The sequence below is a fragment of the Zingiber officinale genome, chromosome 1B (assembly GCF_018446385.1).
Source record: "Zingiber officinale cultivar Zhangliang chromosome 1B, Zo_v1.1, whole genome shotgun sequence".
Taxonomy (NCBI): Eukaryota; Viridiplantae; Streptophyta; class Magnoliopsida; order Zingiberales; family Zingiberaceae; genus Zingiber; species Zingiber officinale.
Window position 1 is genome coordinate 48624413 of NC_055986.1, and position 24144 is coordinate 48648556.

Here is a 24144-nt window from a genome sequence, read left to right on the forward strand (position 1 = left end):
CTCCTAAAGTAAATACAAAACCCCGAAGTCAACTTACTATTGTACCTATCTGATTGGAAGTCAAAATCCGTGTATCCCATAGGAAGCAAATTTTCTGCCTTGTAAACTAGAATATAATCTCTAGTCCCTCTAAGGTACTTTAATATATGCTTTACGACAGTCCAGTGTCCTTGCCCTGGGTTACTTTGATATCTGCTAACTATGCCCATGGTAAAACAGATATCCGGTCTCGTACATAACATAGCATAATTAGGCTTCCGACAGTCGATGCATAAGGTGTTGGTGCAACATCCCTCAGGTCAAGGTTGACCTGGTTGACCAAGCTGAGTCTTGGTTTGAGTTTAGATGTTTGACAATAAGAAATTGATTGAAGAAGAAGTCAAGTAGGTCAAGGTTGACCGGATACTTGACTGGGAAGTCCTAACTGGGATGTTAGGTAGAATGAAAGTCCTAGTGAGTGAAGCTAGGCAGATTGAAAACCCTAGTGAGTGAAGCTAGGTGAAAGTCCTGGTGAGTGAAGCCAGGTGAAAGCCCTAGTGAGTGAAGCTAGGCAGATGGAAAACCCTAATGAGTGAAGCTAGGTGAAAGTCCTGGTGAGTGAAGCCAGGCAAGGGAAAATCCAGATGGATCAAGGATGATCGGACATCTGGTGTTGGGAAGTCCAAGTAGGTCAAAGTATTGACTGGATACTTGGCACGAGGAAATATAGAAAAGTCCAAGTAGGTCAAGGGAGTGACCAGATACTTGGCATGACGAGAAAAGTTCAAGTGGGTCAAAGAATTGACCAGACACTTGGTGGGAAGTCCTGGCAGGTCAAGGGAGTGACCAGATGCTAGGCATGATGTACCAACAGGTCAAGGATGACCGGATGTTGGTTTGGGAGTCTTGGAACTTGGTTTTGGGCAAAAACCAGGATCTGGATCGATCATGGGATCGATCCAGGATCTGGATCGATCAGTGGATCGATCAGTGGATCGATCCAGGCTTTTCCCAGCGAACAGAAAGCCTCTGGATCGATCCGTGGATCGATCCAGATGTCCCAATCGATCAGTGGATCGATTGGGACGCGGCTGCTTCGCGCGATAAGAGCTGGATCAATCCGTGGATCGATCCAGGCATTTTTCCTAGAGCACAGAGGCGCTCTGGATCGATCCGTGGATCGATCCAAAGCCTCCCCGATCGATTGGGAACATTTGAATCGATCGGGTTTCGACCGTTGGCGTCAATTTAATCTGCAGGCGTGCGATGGCTGTAGATTTTCTTCACCGATTCACTCCAGATCTCTCGCCAACTCCTCCACAGCGCTCTCAAAGATCAGATCGCCAGTTCTTGAAGGATCTTGGAAGCTTTCCAAGTCAAGAGGCGGATCAAAGGCAAGAAGAGAAGCTAGGGTTAGGGTTTCTGTACTCATTGTAAGCTTTGCGCTTGTATTTTGTTTCCCTTTCCTTTCTTCTTGTACTGAGAGTCTTGTAGGGCTTCTCCGCCCTCGGTAGTTACCGAAAAGGAGTGTTTTCATAGTGGAGGGTGCGTGCATGGTGTGGATCCTTGGACTAGTCACCTCTTATGAGGTGGATACCAAGTAAACCAACCGTGTTAGCATTGTGTGGTTTGTTTATGTATTTTCCGCTGCTCATTCTTGAAGAAACAAGCAACACCGAGCAACGAGCACGCGACGAGCTATTTACCCCCCCCCCCCCTCTAGCTACTTTTGGCCCTAACAAGTGGTATCAGAGCGAGGTTGCTCTTCACCGGAATCATCGCCGGAAGAGTCAAGCATAACAAGAAAAGCTAGAGGGTGAAGAAGTTGAAGCAAATTCATCAAAAGTTAAAGATTTCAAGAAGCTCAACTTCAAGATGCAATTCCAAGATGGACTTGGATTTGACACAAGGGTGGCTCCACCGTACACTTCCACGAGCTTCGATTCTTGGAAATCAAGAATCGAAAACTTTCTTATGATGGAGATAGAGCAATGGTTTGCTCTAATGGAAGGATTTGAAGCTCCAACAAACTCCAAGGGCAAGCTTCTCAAGAAAAGCAAATGGAGCTCGGAGCAAGTCCAAAGGTGCGATGCAAATGACAAAGTGACCAAGCTTTTGGTCAATTTATTGCCAAGCACCATCCTTTGCAAAATTGGAGAATTTGAAGATGCAAAGGAATTATGGAGCAAATTGGCCAAGCTTCATGAAGAGATCCCCTCCACTGTACAAGAGCAAGAAGTATCCAGAGAGGGTGACTCTTTGGAGCAAGACCAAGAGGAGGACTCTGAGGTGAGAGATGCTCAACCTCTGAAGAAGTCCAAGAAGCTGCAGCCTCAAAGGAATGCAACGAAGGGAACAAGGAGGGAGCATACTCCTTGTTTCATATTCAAGATGATGAAGCCTCCACCTCTAGGATTGAGGGGGAGCAATCCTTGGTGACGCCGGATCAAGAAGAAGGAGAAGTTTCTACATCCGGGTCAAGAGACGAAGAGGAGGAAGAAGATTCTACCTCCACAAGTCAAGAAAAATCAAATGGAGGAGAATCAAGGTCCGATCAAGAGGAAGCTTCTACCTCCGGATCCAAAGGAAAAGATGCCACCCCTACAAGCAAAGGTATAAATATTTCAATTAATAATAAAAATCATATTATATGCTTTGAGTGTAGGGAACATGGGCACTACAAGAGCAAGTGCCCTAAATTGGCCATGAAGAAGGGCCAAGTGGCACAAAAAGGGAAGGTGAAGCCCAAGGAGACCATCCCCAACACAAAGAAGAGCAAGGAGCATATTATATGCTTCTCTTGCAATCAAAAGGGGCATTACCAAAGTCAATGCCCCAAGGGGAAGAAGGTGGTCAAGGCTCAAGGAGGCACTAGTCAAGGGGGAGCCTCCAAGGTAAAGATGAAGGTATCTTTTGTTGAGCCTACCCCTTTACATTATGGTAAAAAGCATGATAGTTCTAATTTTTATCATTTTAATGCGATTTACCATAAGAATAGGAAGCATGAGGGCTTTAAGGAAAAGCATGTGGCCCTACATGCCAAAACTACCCAACCTAAGGTTAGGAAGGTAGATGGACACTTGGGCAAGAACACTAAGGATAATAGATACAAGCCCAAAAACAAAAATGCTCATGGGTGTAATGAAAAATCAAAATCTAAGGATTTAATGATAGAAAATCAAGTCTTGAGATCAAGACTTGATAAAATGGAAAAGACCCTAAAAAGGATGGAAAATATCCTAAAAGGGCAAAATGAGCATAACAGAGGTTTAGGGGTACAAAAGCCATCCAATGGCCATAGAGGTTTGGGATACAAACCCAAAGCTAAAAAGGATGCTCCCTCTTACCATAGAGTTCCATACAGTTATGGAACAAACCCTAGGTCTAGTGGTCAAGTCAAAAATACTAGGGAAGTCATCCCTAAGAGTATTTTTGCAACAAATGTGACTAAGACCTCTAAGAAGTCAAAGAAGGTCACAAAGAAGGTCACAAGGGAAGAAATCCCTAGGGTTGACCTAGAAAATGTGACCAAGGCTTCTAAGAAGCTCAACAAGGTCACTAGGAAGGTATCTAGGGAAGTTATTCCTAGTGAGTACCTAGAGCATCCAAGGAGCACCAATAAGTTTTGGGTTCCTAGGAGCATCTTCTCTACCCCATAGATGGGTTAGAGAGTGTCAACTCCGATTAGAAGGGTAGTTAACCCAACTTTGAGGAAATTGACACTCAAGAAGTATTTTCAAAGTTTTTGTTAACCTTTGAAAATGAAATGGAATTATTGTTTATTCTTTGAAAGAGTAAAAATGTGCCAAAATTTGAGAAAAATTGATTTTATTGTAATTGGCACAAATTGGAAAAATATAAGAAATACCAAGTTGAGATTTTGGTATTTTCTTAGGATTACTCTTGAAGAAAAATGGAATATGCCAATATTTGAGGATATGCTTAATTTTAATTGGCAAAATAAATTCAAGAGATTAAAGAAATGTCAAGTTGGGTTTTGACATTTTCTTAAGGAAATTGGGCAATCTAGGGTTTATGTGTTAGGATTAACTAAGGTTTTAAGGATACTTAGATAGTTAATCTAGGTATAGTTTATTTATGCTAAATCTTGCCATGATTGTTTGCCCATCATATGCCATGACATCATGTTTATTTTTGTATTCATGTTTTATTATGAAAAATCCAAAAATACCATGTCATGACATTCATACATCATATAGTTATAGAATATTTTCTTTTGAAAATTATTTCCTTTTGATGTATGCCATAACCTTATCATGCATTAAGTTTAATTCCTTGTAATTAAGGACAAAAGGCATTTAACAACACTTATTAACAAGTGACATCCTAGGTGGATGTCTAATATCTTTAAAATGCCTAGATAGATATGCATGATCTCTAGATAAGGGCAAAACCAAAATCTACATCTCACAAAGACTATAAGGTGACTTGTATGTGTTTTAGTGCACATTAGATACAAGTGAGATGTTAGGATGATGAACAAAGCTCAAGATGTTGATTTAGTACATTCTTTTGAGTTTTTAGGTTCATCAAAACACATAGTTATGTGTTTTCCCATCATTGGGAAAGCTAATGTACAAGTCATGTGCATTAAGCCCAAGGAACATGATGGGATATTGGTTTTTAAAAGGTTTTAAAATGATTTTGGAAAACCTTGGTGAAGTCTATCTTTTGATAGTATTCACCATTGAATAGTTAGACACAAACTTGAAGAAAACACTAAAGTTTTTGTAAGATTTCAAGTTTGTGTCAATCTTTGAAAATATGAAGTATTTTCATAGAAAACTATTTTTCATTGATAGTATATGGTCTAAATAATGTCTACACGAAATTTCATGATTTTTGGATTTTTGTAGAATTTTCTAAGGGTTTCTGAAGTTGACTGAAATGGAATTTCAGCAACTATCAGAGCTCCGATCGATCCATGGATCGATTGGAGTGCCTGAATCGATCCATGGATCGATTCAAAAGGCAAGTCACCCGCGAGCAGAAGCTCGCTGGATCGATCAGCCGATCGATCCAGGTAGTCTGAATCGATCAGTGGATCGATTCAGAAAGGTTCAATCGATTGGAACCCAACTCCAATCGATCCAAGTTGCTGATTTTGGCTGGGAAGGCCTGATTTCAGCACCTTTGAACCTCTTTGAGTCTAGGTAACCATTCCAAACCCCCCCAAAATACATTTGTATACATACAAAGGGTGTTTTCATGTGAAAACAAGGATGGATTGGTTAAGGAAGACTTCATTGAAGTTTTAGGTTGAGGTTTGTCTAAAATTTTGAGTATTTGAACCTCAAAACTTCTAAATTTGGGTTTCCTAAAGGTTTAGGGATTCCAAGTCATTGTTGGTGCAATGACAGAAGTTACCACCATGTCTTTAGGGGGAGGGACTCTTTAAAGACATGAAAAATTATTTTTCATGAACCTTGGAAGGTGGTTAACCTTCTTTAAAGAAAATGCTCATGTATGAGCTTTTGAACTTGAAATGGGGAGTGGATATCCTCATTATTTCAAGTGGGAACTCAAGTGGTTAGAAAATGCTCAAGGTTGGGTATTTGTCTACATTGAGAGAGAAGTTAAGGATAAATGAAGGGTATGGGACCTTCATTATCGTGTTGATCACGACGGGTGATGTTGTGAACAACGATGAGCAACTCTTCAGGGGGAGAGTCGTCAACAAATGGATTTGTTGATGTGTACCCAAAATTGGGGCATGGGTTGATGTGTGCCCAAAGATGGGTTGATGTGTGCCAATAGGGGGAGAAATGAAAGGACCTGTGCATGGGTGTAAGTTAGGCTTTCATTACCTAGAGGGAGTGTGCCCTCTTAGGGGGAGAATGAAGAGCTTAATTTATGTGTTCATTATCTAGTGGCATGAAGATTAAGGCTATAGGATTAGCCTAACTTACATGTGGTATTGTAAGTATTATTGTGGTATTGTCAAACATCAAAAAGGGGGAGATTGTTGGTGCAACATCCCTCAGGTCAAGGTTGACCTGGTTGACTAAGCTGAGTCTTGGTTTGAGTTTAGATGTTTGACAATAAGAAATTGATTGAAGAAGAAGTCAAGTAGGTCAAGGTTGACCGGATACTTGACTGGGAAGTCCTAACTAGGATGTTAGGTAGAATGAAAGTCCTAGTGAGTGAAGCTAGGCAGATTGAAAACCCTAGTGAGTGAAGCTAGGTGAAAGTCCTGGTGAGTGAAGCCAGGTGAAAGCCCTAGTGAGTGAAGCTAGGCAGATGGAAAACCCTAGTGAGTGAAGCTAGGTGAAAGTCCTGGTGAGTGAAGCCAGGCAAGGGAAAATCCAGATGGATCAAGGATGATCGGACATCTGGTGTTGGGAAGTCCAAGTAGGTCAAAGGATTGACTGGATACTTGGCACGAGGAAATATAGAAAAGTCCAAGTAGGTCAAGGGAGTGACCAGATACTTGGCATGACGAGAAAAGTTCAAGTGGGTCAAAGAATTGACCAGACACTTGGTGGGAAGTCCTGGCAGGTCAAGGGAGTGACCAGATGCTAGGCATGATGTACCAACAGGTCAAGGATGACCGGATGTTGGTTTGGGAGTCTTGGAACTTGGTTTTGGGCAAAAACCAAGTTCTGGATCGATCAGGGGATCGATCCAGGATCTGGATCGATCAGTGGAACGATCCAAGCTTTTCCCAGCGAACAGAAAGCCTCTGGATCGATCCGTGGATCGATCCAGATGTCCCAATCGATCAGTGGATCGATTGGGACGCGCTGCTTCGCGCGATAAGCGCTGGATCAATCCGTGGATCGATCTAGGCGTTTTTCCTAGAGCACAGAGGCGCTCTGGATCGATCCGTGGATCGATCCAAAGCCTCCCCGATCGATTGGGAACATTTGAATCGATCGGGTTTCGACCGTTGGCGTCGTTTATAGCTGTTGGCGTGCGATTCCTTCAGCACTTCTTCACCGATTCACTCCAGATCTCTCGCCAACTCCTCCACAGCGCTCTCAAAGATCAGATCGCCAGTTCTTGAAGGATCTTGGAAGCTTTCCAAGTCAAGAGGCGGATCAAAGGCAAGAAGAGAAGCTAGGGTTAGGGTTTCTGTACTCATTGTAAGCTTTGCGCTTGTATTTTGTTTCCCTTTCCTTTCTTCTTGTACTGAGAGTCTTGTAGGGCTTCTCCGCCCTCGGTAGTTACCGAAAAGGAGTGTTTTCATAGTGGAGGGTGCGTGCGTGGTGTGGATCCTTGGACTAGTCACCTCTTGTGAGGTGGATACCAAGTAAACCAACCGTGTTAGCGTTGTGTGGTTTGTTTATGTATTTTCCGCTGCGCATTCTTGAAGAAACAAGCAACACCGAGCAACGAGCACGCGACGAGCTATTCCCCCCCCCCCCCCCCCCTCTAGCTACTTTTGGTCCTAACATAAGGAACTGCCATTATGTCCTCTATCTCCTTTGATATCTTCGGAGACATCTCTTTAGATAAAGCTACTCCATGCCTAAAAGTAGAAAACCTTTCTTGGAGTCTTGCATGCTAAAACTAGCAAGCACTACAAGAATTTTTGGATTTAACCACACCTAATAGACAACAGTTTTTTAAGAAATTGTTGTCTTTTTTCCATTTAACAACAGTTTTATTAAAAACTGTTGTTGTTCACAATAATGTTTTTTAAATAACAACAGTTTTTCAAAACACTGTTGTCTAATGTGTGTTAAAGACAACGGGTTTAAAAAACTATTGTCTTTTAGTGTTGCTTATGTGATAATATACAACAGTTTTATTAAACTGTTGTCTATTGAATGTTGTTGAATCCAAAAAACACAACAGTTTTTTTAACTTCATGAAAAAAAACCTAAAACCCACTTCTCTATGACTCTTCAAATGAACAAAAACCTATCTCCGACTCATCCTTCGCGACTTCTCCACAAAAGACGCAGCCGCCGCTACCCTCACATTCCCAAAGCCACAGCCTTCGCCAACCGTCGAGGGTGCTGCCGGTTACTCCCAATCACCACCGCCCTTTCCCCTCTCTCGTGCCCTAGTTTCCTATTGCAATCGCTCCGACGCAGCCGCCATCGCAGATCACGCTGGCACCACTCGACTACCGCTGCCTCCTCGCGCTAGGGCATCGCCATCTGTTCACGGTGTAGAGCCCAGCCTGGCAGTGTCGCCGCATTCCTCTCCAAGCCAACGCCGAGTTCCTCTCCCGATCTTGCCGACGTCGAGCTCCTCTCTTTTGATCCAGCTGCTGTCCGTGGGTTTATTTTTCTATCATTGTTAAGCTTGATCCTATAGTAAGAGAAGGGTTTGATGTGGCCTATGACAATATTAATGCATTTCATGCTGCTCAAAGGATTCCTGAGAAGGAGATTGAGAATATGAAAGTAAGAATAAGGCACTAGCCTTCTTTCTCTTGTTTATTTTCCTTGTACTTGTGACTGAATTCATAGAATGAACATGCATAGGGGGTGAGGTGCAAAAGAATAGCACGGTGCATTGCATCTATTGGCCTTTATGTTCCAGGGGGTACTGCAGTCTTACCCTCAACTGCTTTGAAGCTCTCGGTGGTATAGTATCCTTGTTTACAATATCCAATGTTGTAGTCATAGTGAATTTTGACACATTTAGGCAAAAGGATCTGGTTTAACTTTCAATTTATTTATGTATGCACCAGCCTGCACAGATTGCCGGGTGCAAAACCATTGTTCTAGCAACTCCGCCTGGTCGTGATGGCAGTATTTGCAAGGTAGCCTTAAAAAATAATCTATCATCACTATCCCTACACTGGTTTTCCATGTTAAGACATAGGTTAACATGATTATGTGACAATAGGAAGTGTTATATTGTGCAAAGAAAGCTGGCGTCACCCACATTCTAAAAGCTGGGGGAGCTCAGGTTCGTCAATTTCTAACCCTTTTCATTCTTTTTTTCTTCAACAAGTCTTTTCTCACAATGGTATCAATGCATTCTATCTTAGGCGATCTCAGCGATGGCTTGGGGAACATCATCTTGCCCAAAGGTAATCCTTACAAACATCTAATACGTTGATTGCAAACCCTCACCATTGAAAGCTGCATCTCTTGTTTGGCAGTATTTTCAAGTTTCTTCTGTCTTTGCTTTATCTGGATTGTAATTTTGTGCTTTGTATATGTAGCTTGATTTTGAGGTGGTATCTCTTTATCATTTTGGGAAACTTAATAGTGATAGGTGGGCATCTTGGCTAGAAAGAGTAGGAACTAGGAACACTAGCACTAACTCATCTTCTACTTTTACAAACTTTTTTACAGGAGAGCTGTCTTGCATACAAAATCATCATTTTTGCAATCTTGACCACAAACTATTATTCTCATGCTTCAATTATATATATACATATATTAAGACTTGTTTCATGAATATGATACTATATTACGGTGAATTTTGTTGCCTGAGCATTGTGTGCAAATTTCTCTGCTGCATTCTATATTTGAATCTCTCATTTAGTTAGTACAAAAATATTTGGAATGTAGGCGTTCTGAACAAACGGAGTTAGTGTTGCTAGTGTTGCTTATTTTATTTCCATTGAGTAACGAACATTTAATTAAGCTTTGCACTCAAGATTTTGATTTGTGTATTTCAGACATCAGCTATTCACTACCCCCTCCTCTAGTTGTTGTGTCAATCCTACATATCATACATGAACAAATATACACCTATATGAGATTCTCTTGTGGTGCAAGATCTCCCTACTAACTCAATCTTTGTTTTCTATCAAGCTTTTAATTGATACTCCTCTTCATTTGGTTTAAGCATTATGTAATATTGATTGCACTTATTTTACATCTATGTTTTAATTGCTTTTTTCAGGTTGAAAAATTTTTTGGGCCAGGAAATCAATATGTTACTGCTGCAAAAATGATTCTTCAGGTATGATAATAATTCTGTAGCCTCACATTTCTATGAATATTGCTCTTATCATTTGATTACATCTACTTACCTTGTTTTAGTCCTATGCACAAATGATTTTTTCCTTGTCATGAGGTACTGGAAATGTAGTGATCAAATCAAATCAAATCTGTAGTATTAATTATCTTGTTTTGTGGTTATTTTTGGAAGAAGATAATATGTTAAGTAAGAAGATCAAAATGTAACAGATAATATGGCCATTCCTTTCTAGATCTTTCAGGAATGAAATGACAGATCAGTTGGCTCTTCTGTAAACTATTAGCTCTTTTCCCTTTGCAGTTAATCAGAAACTTGGAGCTATAGGTCAGATAAGATTTGTTAGGAACAATCATTTAGCTAAATCCCTGACTTAAGAATAAAATTGAATCCTGTACCTCAGGTACTGTTATTTCTTGGAAAAGTGATTAACAGAAACACAGGAACCAAATTTTATCAAGAAAGTTTCATAGCCAGTGGGAACTATAATGATGTTTTTGTTCTTAGCTTAAAAAATTGTGACATTGATAGCCTATAAATAGTGAATGCAAATATCATTTTTGAGCGGTTAAAACTAGACTCAGGATTGGAGTGGAAACAACTACATCATTGCCCAAGTAATACACAAATCATCTACCATCAATTTTCTGACACTTAAAAAGATAAATCTGCTTTGACCTATCAACTTGGGTGTTATTTATTTGTTTCTCCATAATTCCGATAACCTTTGCCAAAGTCGTGGCTTAATTTTTGATTCCCAGTAATGTGTTCAATTGGTATGGATATATCTAATAGATATTGTATTTGAGATATGTCTCTACAATAGTTAAATTTCTGTTCAATCCTCATAGCTGTTCATTTTGTTGATCACGAAGAGAATGATCCTTGGTGAATACTTTGGCTGATTTGCAGAATAGTGAAGCCATGGTTTGCATTGATATGCCTGATGGCCCTTCAGAGGTGCTGGTCATCGCCGATAGACATGCCAATCCAGTTCACATAGCTGCAGATCTACTCTCTCAGGTGCAGAGTCTTTTGTTCTATTGTGCCTTTGTTATTAATGTTTTTTGTTGTAATTTTCAGTAGCTGGAATTTATTACCTGAAGACTTGATAAAAATCCACAATGAAACCTTTCAAATTGCTATAAGGATAGTTGTTCCATGGGTTTGGTGCTCTTCTTTTATAAAATCGCTAATTTTACAGGCAGAACATGGTCCTGATAGTCAGGTAGTTCTTGTCATTGCTGGATATGGTGTCAATGTTGATGCAATTTTAGCTGAAGTGAGCAAACAATGTGATAGCCTTCCTAGGGGAGAATTTGCTTCAAAAGCACTTGGTCATAGCTTTGTTGTATTTTGTTGGTTGCTTATGAAATTTTGTTGGTTGCTTATGAAATTTCTTCAAAATGTTATAGATATTATTTTTGAATGTTAGAAAATTATATATTAAATTTTATTTTGAAATTTAGTATTTTGAATGATTTATAATATTGGAAAATTGTGCATTAATTTTTTTTTATTTTTTATCTAAAAAAGACAACGGTTTTTCACCGTTGTCGTAGATAGTTTAAAACTGTCACTGAAGACCCTGTTATTAAAGCTAGACGCTCAAAGACAACAGTGAAAAACTGTTGTCTTTGAAGGAAAAGGCAACGTTTTTCACCGTTGTAAAACTGTTGTCTTTGCCTTCAAAGACAACGGTTAAAAACTGTAGTCTTTGGGCACCCCTTTTAACAACACGACCTTTAACAATAGTCCGAAAGAGGCTACGACAACGGTGAAAAACCGTTTTTGTTAGGCTTTTTTCTTGTAGTGAAGGATTGTATCGATATATGAAGCTTGGGACAAGCACAACATTCTTTTCTTGCGATCCCTTATTACTTTGATTCCAAGAATATGTGAGCATTCTCCTAAGTCCTTCATATCGAATTGCTTGGACAACTATACCCATACTTCCGACAACACTTTGATATTGTTTCCAACTATAAAAAATGTCATCTACGTATAGTACAAGAAATACCACCATGTTTCCATCACACTTCTTATATACACAAGATTTATCCGTACATTGAATAAATCCATAAGACTGGATTACTACCGAATGTTCCAAGATCTTGAAGTTTTGCTTCAGTCCATAAATAGACTGATTAAGCTTACATATTAGATGCTCTTTGCCCTTTGCAATAGACCCCTCTGGGTGCTTTATATGGATTCTTTCTTCAACACTTCCATTAAGGAAAGCTGTCTTGACATCCACTTGCCAAATCTTATAATCCATATAAGTAGCAAAAGATAAAGAATTTGATAGACTTAAACATGGATACCGGTGAAAAGGTTTCCTTACCTTTTTCAACAAGCCTTGCTTTGAAAGTTTCCACCTTCTTGTCTGCCCTTCTTTTTCTATTGTAGACCTATTTAAACTTAATGGATTTTACACCATTTGGTGGTTCTACAAGCTCCCAGACATTATTAGAATACATAGATTCTATTTTAGTATTCATTGCTCTTTTACAAGATGCTGCATCTTTATCTTGGAGTGCTTCATCATATGTCCGGGGATCAGGTTCATGTTTACCAGGGATCTAGTCCAAAGACTCTCCAAAACATGAATCTTTCAGGTTGCCTAGCAACCCTCCCACTACGACGAGGCACTTTATGCAATTGTGTATCATTTGTGATACGTGTTGCAGTTTCTTGTAATATTTCATCTTGTATAGTTGGTATTAGATTAGATGTGTCCTTTATTATTTCCTTAAGAACAAATATACTTATGGGCTTGTGGTTCATTACATAGTCCTCTTCTAAAAATCGAGCATTGATGCTTACAATGACCTTCTGATTTTTAAGGACTATAAACCTCCTTTCATTTTTCTAGGATAACCCATAAACTAGTGAACTCTTGTCCAACTTATCAGTGTCTCCTTTCAGCATATATGCTGGACTATCCTAAATCCGAATATACTTTAGACTAGGCTTACGCCCATTCTACAATTCTATGGGAGTAGAGGGTTCTGACTTTAGAAGGTACTATGTTCACTTCCATTTCCAGAGTATATCCTCAAAACAAATTTGATAATTCTAAATAACTTATCATTGATCTAACTATTTCCTTAAGAGTTCTATTCCTTTGTTCTACAACACCATTCTATTGGGATGTACCAGGTGCAGTCAGTTGGGATTGAATCCCGACATCTGATAGGTGACTCCTAAACTTTCCAGTTGCAGACATTTGACCAATATGATTCTTATTTCTAAATAAATGTTTATAGAAAAAGCTAGACTTTTAGTATACACTTTAACAACTTACTAAGCATTTGCTTTTAGATTTGCATTTCCTTATACTGCAGATAAAGGTAAAGGAAAGCTCGAGTAGGTGGAGGCAGCTAGGGCGATGTTTTATAGGTGTGTGACGGAACAATGGAAGGAACTAGGAACTTGTTATTATTAGTTTCGAATATGTTAGAAATTGATGCTAAATCATGTTTGAACTAGCTATTATTAGTTTGGCAATAATGTTAGTGGCAAAGAGGAAAGATCTAGGGTCTCCCCAAAGGGGAGGACCCCTCTTAAAGCAATGGAAGAGAACCGTAACCTAAAGATGAGTACAAAGGGGTGAACAACCCCTTCTTGTAGAGCAGGGTGTGACCCCAACATGGCCCGTGACACAGCCGTGTGGATTCACTCGGTCGAGCACCTCGCCCTCTCAGCCAAGGAGACAGGGCCGTGTGGATTCACACGACCGTGCATCTCTCCCTCTCGGCCAAGGTGACACGGCCGTGTGGATTCACACGGCTGAGCACCTCTCCCTCTCGGCCAAGGAGACACGGTCGTGTGGATTCACACAATTGTGCCTCTCTCCCTCTCGGCCAAGGTGACACGTCCATATGGATTCACACGGCCTTGCACCTCTTCCTCTTGGCCAAGGTGACACGGCCAGTTATGCCACACGACCAATGTAACACTTCTAAATTTCTTGTGAAATATAGTACCCAAATAATATTTAAATAATAAGGTTATTTGACAAATAATTTTAATGGAATTTTTAGGAAGTTTTTAGAATTTAATCGAAACTCGTATGACGTATTTTGAGGGGATAAAATTATAGGTTTTGGAAAAGGTTCGTTTGGAATACCCAACTATGACAATTGATTGAGGAATAAACTTAGGTTTTAATTTATTTAAACCTAAGTTTATATTATAAAAACCGAAATTGTCGTGCCCTAGCATCCTCACGCGCGCGCCTCTCCTCTTCTCATGCCGATCTCACCCCTTCTCTTCTTCCTCGCGTCGCCCTCCCCCACCTCCACTACCGCCGGCAACGAGATCCACCAGAGAGCAGTTGAAGGCCATCTCATTGGTGCCCTCTCCCATCCCTCTTCTCCATCACCGCCGCATCTTCCCCGAGCCACCTCGAACGCCGTCGGCCTCTCCTCACGCCAGCACTAGAGACGTCGCACCATTGCCGATTGCGACAAGCGCCATTTGCCAGCCTCTCCTTCATTGCGCTACTTCCCTTCCTCGCGATTCACCTCACCAAGCCGAAGAGCCACAGCCTTCAGCCTCTTCTCTCCGTGCTGTGCCCCAACGGATCCGGCAAGTATTCTCCCTTATGTTTATATGAGATCCATGAGGTATGGGTTAGGAATTTAGGTGAGCTTGATTGCTCATCTAAGATGTGTGTTCACTGGATGGATCTTGATTTGAGTTCTTCGTGATATCGTGCTTCCTCTTGAGATGCCTTCTGGTTTTCACGAACGGATTTGGGCTTCAGGGCTTTTGATTGAATTCGATGCTGCTTGGCTCATGTTATGAGAAACAGGTATGCTGCCGATTTGGGTGTTTGTGAGTGAATTTGGTGTTCGGATGGTTTCTGCTCGATGGTTTGGATTCGGGATAGAGGTCTTGGTGGTCTCAGTTAGTTGAGATGATGTTTTGCTGTTTCCAATTTTTCCTCGAAAGTTTTGATCCGACTATTGGTGATTTGAACCTTGAATGAAGACACACATGTCTGTTTGGAAGTGATTGGTTCATTTGATTGTTGTTTTCGTTCATCGAATAATTGTGGGTGTTGTGTGATGTATTCCATTGATGAGTTGTTTCTTCAGATAGCTATGGGATAGCGCGATTGCGATTGGAGGTTTGTTCTGTGGCAACCTTGTTTTTGAGTTAGTAATTAACTTGTGGTCTAATCTAGTAGGTTGAGGTGTGAACCCAATATGGTTTTTGCTCTTAGTATTGGCTCTTGAAAGGTAGTTGGGAATTTTGATAGATTTAGGTGAATTGAGATTCGTTGGATTAGGATTTTTCCCTAATTAAGTTGGGTTTCGGTTTAGTTAGTGTTGTTTATAAAATTAGCTAAATTGTACATCAAGTGATTTGCAGGACATTGATTGAAGACGGTTAGCTCGATCTCAACATAAGGCGGGTACTTCTTACTTTGATTCTTTAGTTCTTTGAACTTAGTGCATGAACTATTTTTGGATAAGGAATATTTTTATCTTGACTCCACTCTTATTTTTCCTGTGTTTGATTCTTCCACTCAAAACCTTTGAGACATTCGTTTTTATATCCATACAGTCTCTTGTTGCTATCAATGATATTTAGCAGATATTTTATACCAACCTTGTAGGTTTTGTTTGTTGTTTACTTATGTATCATATTTAACATGCTGGCTTCATGTAGCATACCATATACCTGATTTTAGATTATGTTTATATGATGACCGCTGCATTGTACGCATCATGTCATTACATGCATGCAGGAGACCACTTCTCCCTTGTGGGGGGAGTGAGCCGTCGGGTCGCGCCGCACACTCGGTCACTCATGAGTAGTGGTAGCTGGAGGAGATGCCGCTTGTCCTGTCGTGCCGCACTCAGCCACTCATGGATAGTGGTAGCTGGAGTTGTGAGTAGCAGGAATCCCCTTTGGTTGGTGGCTAGATAGCTACTTAGCACCTGTCTATCCGGTCACTCGAGAGGAGTGGCAGCCTTTGGGTGGTACAGTTGTCATCGATCCGGCCTCTCGACCATACAGGGGTCGTGGTGCAGAGAGGTGGGCGGGGTGACCATTCGTGCATACGTTGTTATTATTATACTTATGCTGTTGTTGCGTGCTTATGCTGCTGTTGTTTACCTGTACTGTTTACATATGCTGATATTGCTTACTTATGTTGCTGTGGTATATTTATGCTATCGTTGCTTCTTGCTGTTATTCACTTATGCTGATAGGTCTTCTTGTGTTGAGATATGCTTTCGTTGTAGGTGGTTAGACCTTGGTTTATTTATTGGAAATGTTTATGAGCGGTCCCATAGCAGATTATCTCTACTTCTGACCTTTTATTACTAGCCTAAGGTATGGTTTCAGGTATGAGCATATATCTACGATTTTATTTTAGTATCTGCTATGCCCTTTATGAGACTGTATACTGTTGTCTCATTCTCTATTTATATGTTATGTTCATGCACTATCTTTTTCTATATCCGCTGAGTTCCAATACTCACTACCCCACAAAATGAGTTTTCTTTCGGCAGGTAGCAGTAGATGATTAATGGATGCTTGGAGAGATGTCAGCTGCCAGTCCTGGGTCCTGCGTTATATCGGTGTTATTTTCACTTTATTTGTATTTTTAGTATACAGTAATTTTGGTATTGTATGCATTGGTCTGTGTTTGGAGTTTGATTCGTTGTGTTTTGCTTTCGTGTTCTTGTGGTTGTGTAAGCCTAATTGGCTAGTAAATTTTAGTTGTTGATTGTGGGTTTTCTCTTCGGTTTTCAGCTGCATTTTTGATCCAGCTGTGTGGGCTATTGTTATACTGCGTGGTTGTGTGTTTATTTCATTGTTGTCCAGCCGGGTAGGCTGAGTATATTAAATTGTGTGGTTATGTTGTTTCTATTTTATATATATGTTTCAGCCGAGTGTGGCTATTGTATAGTTTGTATGTGGTAATGATTCAGATTGTCACCTGTACAGGGGAGATGCTACCGGATTTTTTTCTGAAGGGGACTCCTCTAGGGCGTGACAATTTTATGGTATCAGAGCGGGTTTACGATGTTTGTTGTTTTTTTATATTCTATATTTTCGAGTTAATCTGATACGAATTTTATGGTATCAGAGCATGGTTCGAGTCAAATGGTCGGTTTTGTGTTTTTGGGATTTTGATCTCGTTTCGATTTACGATTTTTGAGTTAATCTGATACCAATTTAGTGGTATTAGAGAAAAGTTTTATGATGCCTATTTTTAGTATTTCAGTTGTTTTATTTTCCCTTTGTAATTTGGTTCCTCGATGTGACTTTCGAGTTCTGGGATCAGGCAGCGGCAGGACATCTCCAAGCTATAGGAGGTTAGTTGTTTATACCATGTATGATTTGTGGTCAGTCATTGGTTAGATCAGAAATAGTGATATGTTGTCTTTTGATGATCTGTTAGTGGATATTAGACTTGATGGTCTATTATTTAGTCTTTGATGTTGATACTAACTTAAAGAGTATAATGCCTTGATATTTATGAAGTTGGTGATTTTAGTTGAAGATTAGATTACAGACTTTGTGCTAGTGATCTTATTTTTGGGTATGTTTGTTGTATGGACATGTTACGCTCCGCAAGTGTACGGAAATGTCGCAAGTAATATAAAAGATTATCGTATCCACAGGGACTGGAATAAGCACTAGAAATGCCTCAATGCGAATTAGCTAAACAACTATCCAATTGTTTCAAATGCAAAGTGAAGGTAAACAAATCTAATATTAAAGATCAACAAACAAGAGTTTAGTGTTTTGGGTTATGATAAGGGAGATTCTAGGAGTTTCGATTTCTTTGTAAGATTTCTTGAATGTAAATGGTTCACCAATTCTTATCCCTCAATTGCCAAACACTTGTAGAAAGTTGCCGGTTCTCTCTTGCAATAGATAACCGGCTAAGGACTGAGAAATGTATCTAAATATGATCAATTAGACGTGAACCTACGTTGTCCTGACACAGAAGCGCACCCATTACTATGCCTTCCTCGGATATCAACATAGAAGCCCACAACTTATTAATCTATCAAGATACAAGAAACTAATCACAAGATCCATCCTACTCTCTTGAATGTTCCTATTTCCACTTCAAGATTATCTCTCAAATGTCCTTACACGGGCTTGCACCTGTCACGTGGATCCCTCGGATGATCCAGTGAGAGTTTATCTTTACTAAGTCCACAAGAAATCCAAACAATCAATCAAGAATGAGAATTAAGCACAAATCACCATTAATCATTCAAGATCTAATTGATACAAGCAAGACAATGTCATTGAAACAAGAAGATGGCAAATCCATAAGAGATTACATCAATCCATCATACAAATACTCCCTTAATCCTAGAATACAAGATCTACTCCATGAATCGAGGAAGAATACCCGAAGAAATAAAGATTACAAGCATTTCTTAAATCCCCAATCCAAGAAACCAAGAAAAGGGGAAAAGAGAAAACTTATCTACGAAGAAGCCTCGTCTTCGGATCCAATCCTCGCTCAGGAGTCGAAATCGTAAAAAACTCCCCTCGAATCGCCCAGAAATCCTCCCAAGAATGGGAGGAAACCACCAAATCTTGCCTTCTCCCAAAGGGAGAGAGATCCCCTTTCAATTCATGAAGGAGGGTTTAAACAGAGGAGGAAATCGGGCGCCACACGGCCCCATGACACGGCCGTGTAAGATTCACACGGCCATGTCCAGTTCCTTCTCTGCCAAAGCTGCACGGCCTTGTGACTCACACGGCCAGCACCCTTCTATTCTCTGGAAATACTACACGGCCGTGTGGTGCACACGGGCACCACCTGCTTGGCCTCTAGAAACCTCACACGGCCGTGTAGATCTACACGGCCATGTAAGGCATCTGCTCTAATTTCTTCAAATCAAGACACGACCGTGTGAGATTCACACGGCCATGTCCTCTTCCCTTCCTGTTAAAACTACACGGCCGTGTGTGGTACACGGCCTGATGCTCTCTCCCTTCAATTCCTTCCAAGATTGTCCGAGGACGCACAATCTTCACCAATTTCGACTCCTGTGTACAGAAAATGCACAAAAAGCAGATCTCCGAACCAAAAGAGTAAATATGCTAAAAGGAAAGCTGGAAGTATAAAAATGCATAGATCAAGCATGCTCAAAGTATGTAAATGTGCGTAAAAACATGCATAAAAGAGTATATAATCTACGCACATCAGGACATGAGGAGTCCTTGATATTGCTATTTAGGTTTACTTTGCCCTAGATATTTTTATGGACCCGATGTATAGAGTATCGATTTACTCGCGTTGGTTTGGTTAGTAGAGGACTGATTTACTCTTATTAGCTTGATCGGTAGGAGACTGATTTACTCTTTCATAGGTCTAAGGCTCCCGGTATATATAACAATTATGGAAAGGGAAAATGTAGAGGATGATATTGTGAACTTTGAAGTCTGATTCTCTGTGTGTCAACAAGTGAAGGTAGAATATCAGAATGGCACAGTGGAAGCAAGATGAGTCCATAACCCACAGAAGCATCCTTTTCGGATAAGGATTTGATCATGACACTATGATGGATTAGTATATGGGTTTGTTATTTGGTTGTCATTCTTAGATGAAGATTTGTTATTGATATTTGGTTGGAGTAATATATGGATGTGTTGCTTGGTTGTTATCCTTGGATGGGACTCCAGAGTTGAGTAGGAAATTTGGGGACCACATTTTTATTTGTGGGGGAGAATGTGAAATACGGTACCCAAATAATTTTTAAATAATAAGGTTATTTAACAAATAATTTTAATGGAATTCTAAGGAATATTTAGGAATTTTCTAGAATTTAATCGAAACTCGTATGACGTATTTTGAGGGGATAAAATTATAGGTTTTGGAAAAGGTCCTTTTGGAATACCCAACTATGACAATTGATTGAGGAATAAACTTACATTTTAATTTATCTAAACCTAAGTTTATATTATAAAAACCTAAATTACTGTGCCCTAGCATCCTCACGCGCGCGCCTCTCCTCTTCCCATGCCGATCTCACCCCTTCTCTTCTTCCTCGCGTCGCCCTCCCCCACCTCCACTGTCGCAGGCAACGAGATCCACCAGAGAGTAGTTGAAGGCCATCTCGTTGGTGCCCTCTCCCATCCCTCTTCTCCTTCACCGCCGCATCTTCCCCGAGCCACCTCGGACGCCGCCGACCTCTCCTCACGCCAGCACCAGAGACGCCACACCATTGCCAGTTGCGACAAGCCCCAGTTGCGAGCCTCTCCTTCGTTGCACCGCTTCCCTTCCTCGCGATTCACCTCACCAAGCCGACGAGCCACTGCCTTCAGCCTCTTCCCTCTATGCTGTGCCCCAACGGATCCGGCAAGTATTCTCCCTTATGTTTATACGAGATCAATGAGGTATGGGTTACGAGATCGTGCTGCACTCGGCCACTCATGGGTAGTGGTAGCTGGAGTTGTGAGCAGCGGGGATCCCCTTTGCTTGGTGGCTAGATAGCTACTTAGCACCTGTCCATCCGGTCACTCGAGAGGAGTGGCGGCCTTTGGGTGGTACAGTTATCAACGATCCAACCTCTCGACCATACAGGGGTCTTGGTGCAGAGAGGTGGGCGGGGTGACCATTCGTACATACTTTGTTGTTATTATACTTATGATGTTGTTGCGTGCTTATGCTGCTGAGATTTACCTGTACTGTTTACATATGCTGATATTGCTTACTTATGCTGTTGTGGTATATTTATGCTATCGTGGCTTCTTGCTGCTGTTCACTTATACTGATAGGTCACCTTATGTTGAGATATGCTTTCATTGTAGGTGGTTAGACCTTGGTTTATTTATTGGAAATGTTTATATACCTTACACATTACCTCTGTAGTTATGAGCGGTCCCGTAGCAAATTAGCTCTACTTCTGACCTTCTATTGCTAGCCTAAGGAATGGTTTTAGGTATGGACATATATCTACGATTTTATTTTAGTATCTGCTATGCCCTTTATGATATTGTATACTGTTGGCTCATTCTCTATTTATATGTTATGTTCATGCACTATCTTTTCCTATACTCGCTGAGTTCCAATACTCACCACCCCACAAAATGAGTTTTCTTTCGGGACTCCTCTGGGCGTGACATTTCCTTTCTTCCAAAAAGAGAAAAAGGAATAAAAGAAGAGAAAAGAAACAAAAAAAATATATTCACACGGTCGAGCACCTCTCCCTCTCGGCCAAGGAGACACGGTCATATGGATTCACACGACCGTGCATCTTTCCCTCTTGGCCAAGATGGCACGGTCGTGTGGATTCACACGACCGTGCCTCTCTCCCTCTCGGCCAAGGTGACACTGTCATATGGATTCACATGGCCGTGCACTGCCAAGGTGACACGGTTGGTCACACCACACGGCTAGTGTAACACTTGTAAATTTCCTTCCTTCCAAAAAGAGCAAAAAGGAATAGAAGAAGAGAAAAGAAACAAAAAAATATATATTCATAAATGGCCCGGGATAGGATTTGAACCCAAGACCTCTTAGTTGAGATTGGTTTAATTAGCCATTAGGTGGTGGTAAAGCATCACATAAGCAATATGAAACAATTCATTATATGTAGATTATATGTGAGAGAGGCTTCAAATTCCACTTAGTATAAAAGTGAAAGGAAGAGATGAAAACCTAACTTTTCATCTCCCTCTTCCTTCCCTCTCTAGATGAATCCCCTCTTTTCCCCCTTTTGGGTTTCATCCAAGGTCAAGAAACCTAGGTTTCAAGCTTCTAGGATCTTCAAGTGGAGGATCTAGGAGGAGAGTTTTAACAAGGATTGGTACGCGGTGAAGGGCGACTCGGAGATTAAGGCATACGAGGGAGGATAGTCTTCTCTACACCTTATAATAGTAAGATCTAGTGAAAATATTTAAGTACCACTCACCTACAGTATAAGTTGCTTCGCTGATGCATTTCATAATATCTTTTATGCATGAGTTAGAAGATACATGTGGAGATATGATTTAGACATGTTAAGGAAGAAGCATGTCATGTTATGTAAGATGCCCTCTAAAGTTTTGGGGACTAAGAGCATGTGTAGGGAATCTTGAATTGCTTCTCATTTAGTTTTAGGGCTAAGAAGCAGATTCAAGTGCCCTAAAATGCTTACCTATAAGTATGAGGGGAATTCAGCGCACATAAGGTGTTTGGCTAAATGACAAGCAAGTGCAAGTATAAGAAATCAATAGTTAAAAGGAAGTATTTTACTTTAAAAAGACATGTACTAGACAAAAGGTCCATGGGTGGGCTGCTAGATTGCCCCTAGGCCCCTAGATCGCCTAGTATTACCTTGATAGATTCGGGATTAGCTACCTCGGATCTTATTAAGGATGCGCACAAAGTGGTACAATGTCGGGCCCAAAGCAAGTTGATTACTATTTTCACTAATTATATAATATAAGGTTTTCAAACTTCATGGTTTGTCTTAGTAGAAGTTTCCAAAGGTTGAGAACTTGAATTATAAAGTGCAGCATTGATGAACTCTATAATATGCCAAGATTCCTGTTTTCATTATATTACTAGCATGGTTTGAGTTAATGTTTTGCATGATCAACCTATTTAAAAATGCATGCCATGTATATAATTTGGATTTATGCATTTTAGCCTGAATTATGGTCAAGGGTAAGTTTTGTGCTTCCCACAAGTAGTTTTTAAAAAGAAAACATGTTCTCTTTAAATGCATCGTTTTATGAGTAGATGGTAGTTACTAAGCATTCGCTTATAGATTTTCATTTCCTTATACTGCAGATAACGGTAAAGGAAAGCTCGAGTAGGAGGAGGCAGCAGGAGTAGTGTTTTGTGTGTGTGCAACGGAACAGTGTAAGGAGATCTTGGAATTTGCTATGTTAAACCTTGGTGCTAATGTATTTCCTTATTTCCGCTCTACCTGAAACACTAGTAAGGGTCATTATGATAAATTTATAGTTTGATAGTAATTTGTGTGTCAAAGAGTCCTCCTCAAGTAATTGGATAAAATGGTAGGCCAAGGATGATTACAAAGGGGAGAACAACCTCTTTTTGGGAGCAAGGTGTGACCTCCGCACGGCCCGTGTCACGGCCGTGTGGTTTCTTTTTTTGACGTCTCCTTAATTTTGTCTTCTCGTTATCCCAAATGATAATTACTATCCTACCCCGCATTAGTTAGTTCAACTTCGGATAGATTTGGAGTTGATTAAGGATAAAACATATTCGATCAGTTTAAAATGAATTATGATATTTTCTTGAAGAAACCTTCTCTTTCCTTTTTTTGTCTCCCTTTCCTCCCCACATACAACACTACAACCACTGCTGTGTTATACACCATCGTTGTGCCTTCGCTTATCCCTCTCTTTTATTTTCACTTCATCTTCTTTTCCATTTCCTCCTTATTCTCTTCACCAATGCCAATAAACCTAGAGTTTTTTTCTCAAGCACAAAACCTCTCTTTTCTTCTCCTTTATCGTCTCACACAAGCAAGAAATGTAACATCACTTGTTGCCCTCTTCCAACAGCAAGCGTAGCCCTCAACCCTCGTATCTTCATCCACTTCTCATATTTTCACTATGTGTATTTTTTTGATAGACTTTGCCATTGATTACTTCAACAATTATTAATTATGAAGTAATATATGATAATTATTTGGGTTATATAATTGATGTAGTAAATATCATTTTAGACTATGTTGGTTAAAAACTACAAGCCTCACTTCTAATTTTAACTAACATTTTACTTCGTAATATTTTTGTCATAAAGTAGTAAGTCACAAAATAAAATTTATAATCTCTAAGGGCTAAAGTAATAAGTTTGAACCAGTTAAAATACTAAGTCTATGGCGAAGAGAATGACAAGAGGAAATGTTGATTTTATACAAATAAAAGAGAAAGAAAGAATGATGTGGATTTGAAAAAGTTGTATTTTTTTTTAAAAAAAAAGTTATGCAGACTCACTACGAGGACTGTCTGCAATGTTCTGTAGCAAAATGTTCGTTAACAATTTAGTATATTGTATTATTTCTAAAAGTGTATAGTATATATAATATGTTTCCTATAATTAAATAACTGATATATATAACAAAATTATATACTCGATAAATATTACATTCTTTCTATATATATGACAAAACATAATTGAAAAGTAGATAAAAATAGTAAGTTTTCTAAAAGTGTATGGCCACTTTGCTACTAATTATAGGTTCGGTTATGTTATTTGTTATATTTTCTTTTAAGTGTACTCTCCTATTTTCACTTCTC

At 40.0% G+C, this 24144-nt stretch overlaps 1 protein-coding gene across 1 annotated transcript in view; it reads left to right on the forward strand.

Moving 5' to 3' along the window:
• The window catches only part of LOC122038254 (histidinol dehydrogenase, chloroplastic-like), a 35053-nt gene extending 20716 nt beyond the window's left edge, over window positions 1-14337 (forward strand). The window contains exons 2-10 of the mRNA XM_042597900.1: window positions 8256-8357; window positions 8439-8540; window positions 8648-8719; window positions 8806-8868; window positions 8951-8992; window positions 9817-9876; window positions 10804-10914; window positions 11096-11242; window positions 14116-14337. Coding sequence (XP_042453834.1) covers window positions 8256-8357; window positions 8439-8540; window positions 8648-8719; window positions 8806-8868; window positions 8951-8992; window positions 9817-9876; window positions 10804-10914; window positions 11096-11242; window positions 14116-14337 — 921 coding nt within the window. The remainder of the gene's footprint in view (window positions 1-8255; window positions 8358-8438; window positions 8541-8647; window positions 8720-8805; window positions 8869-8950; window positions 8993-9816; window positions 9877-10803; window positions 10915-11095; window positions 11243-14115) is intronic.
• Window positions 14338-24144: the final 9807 nt, after the last annotated feature.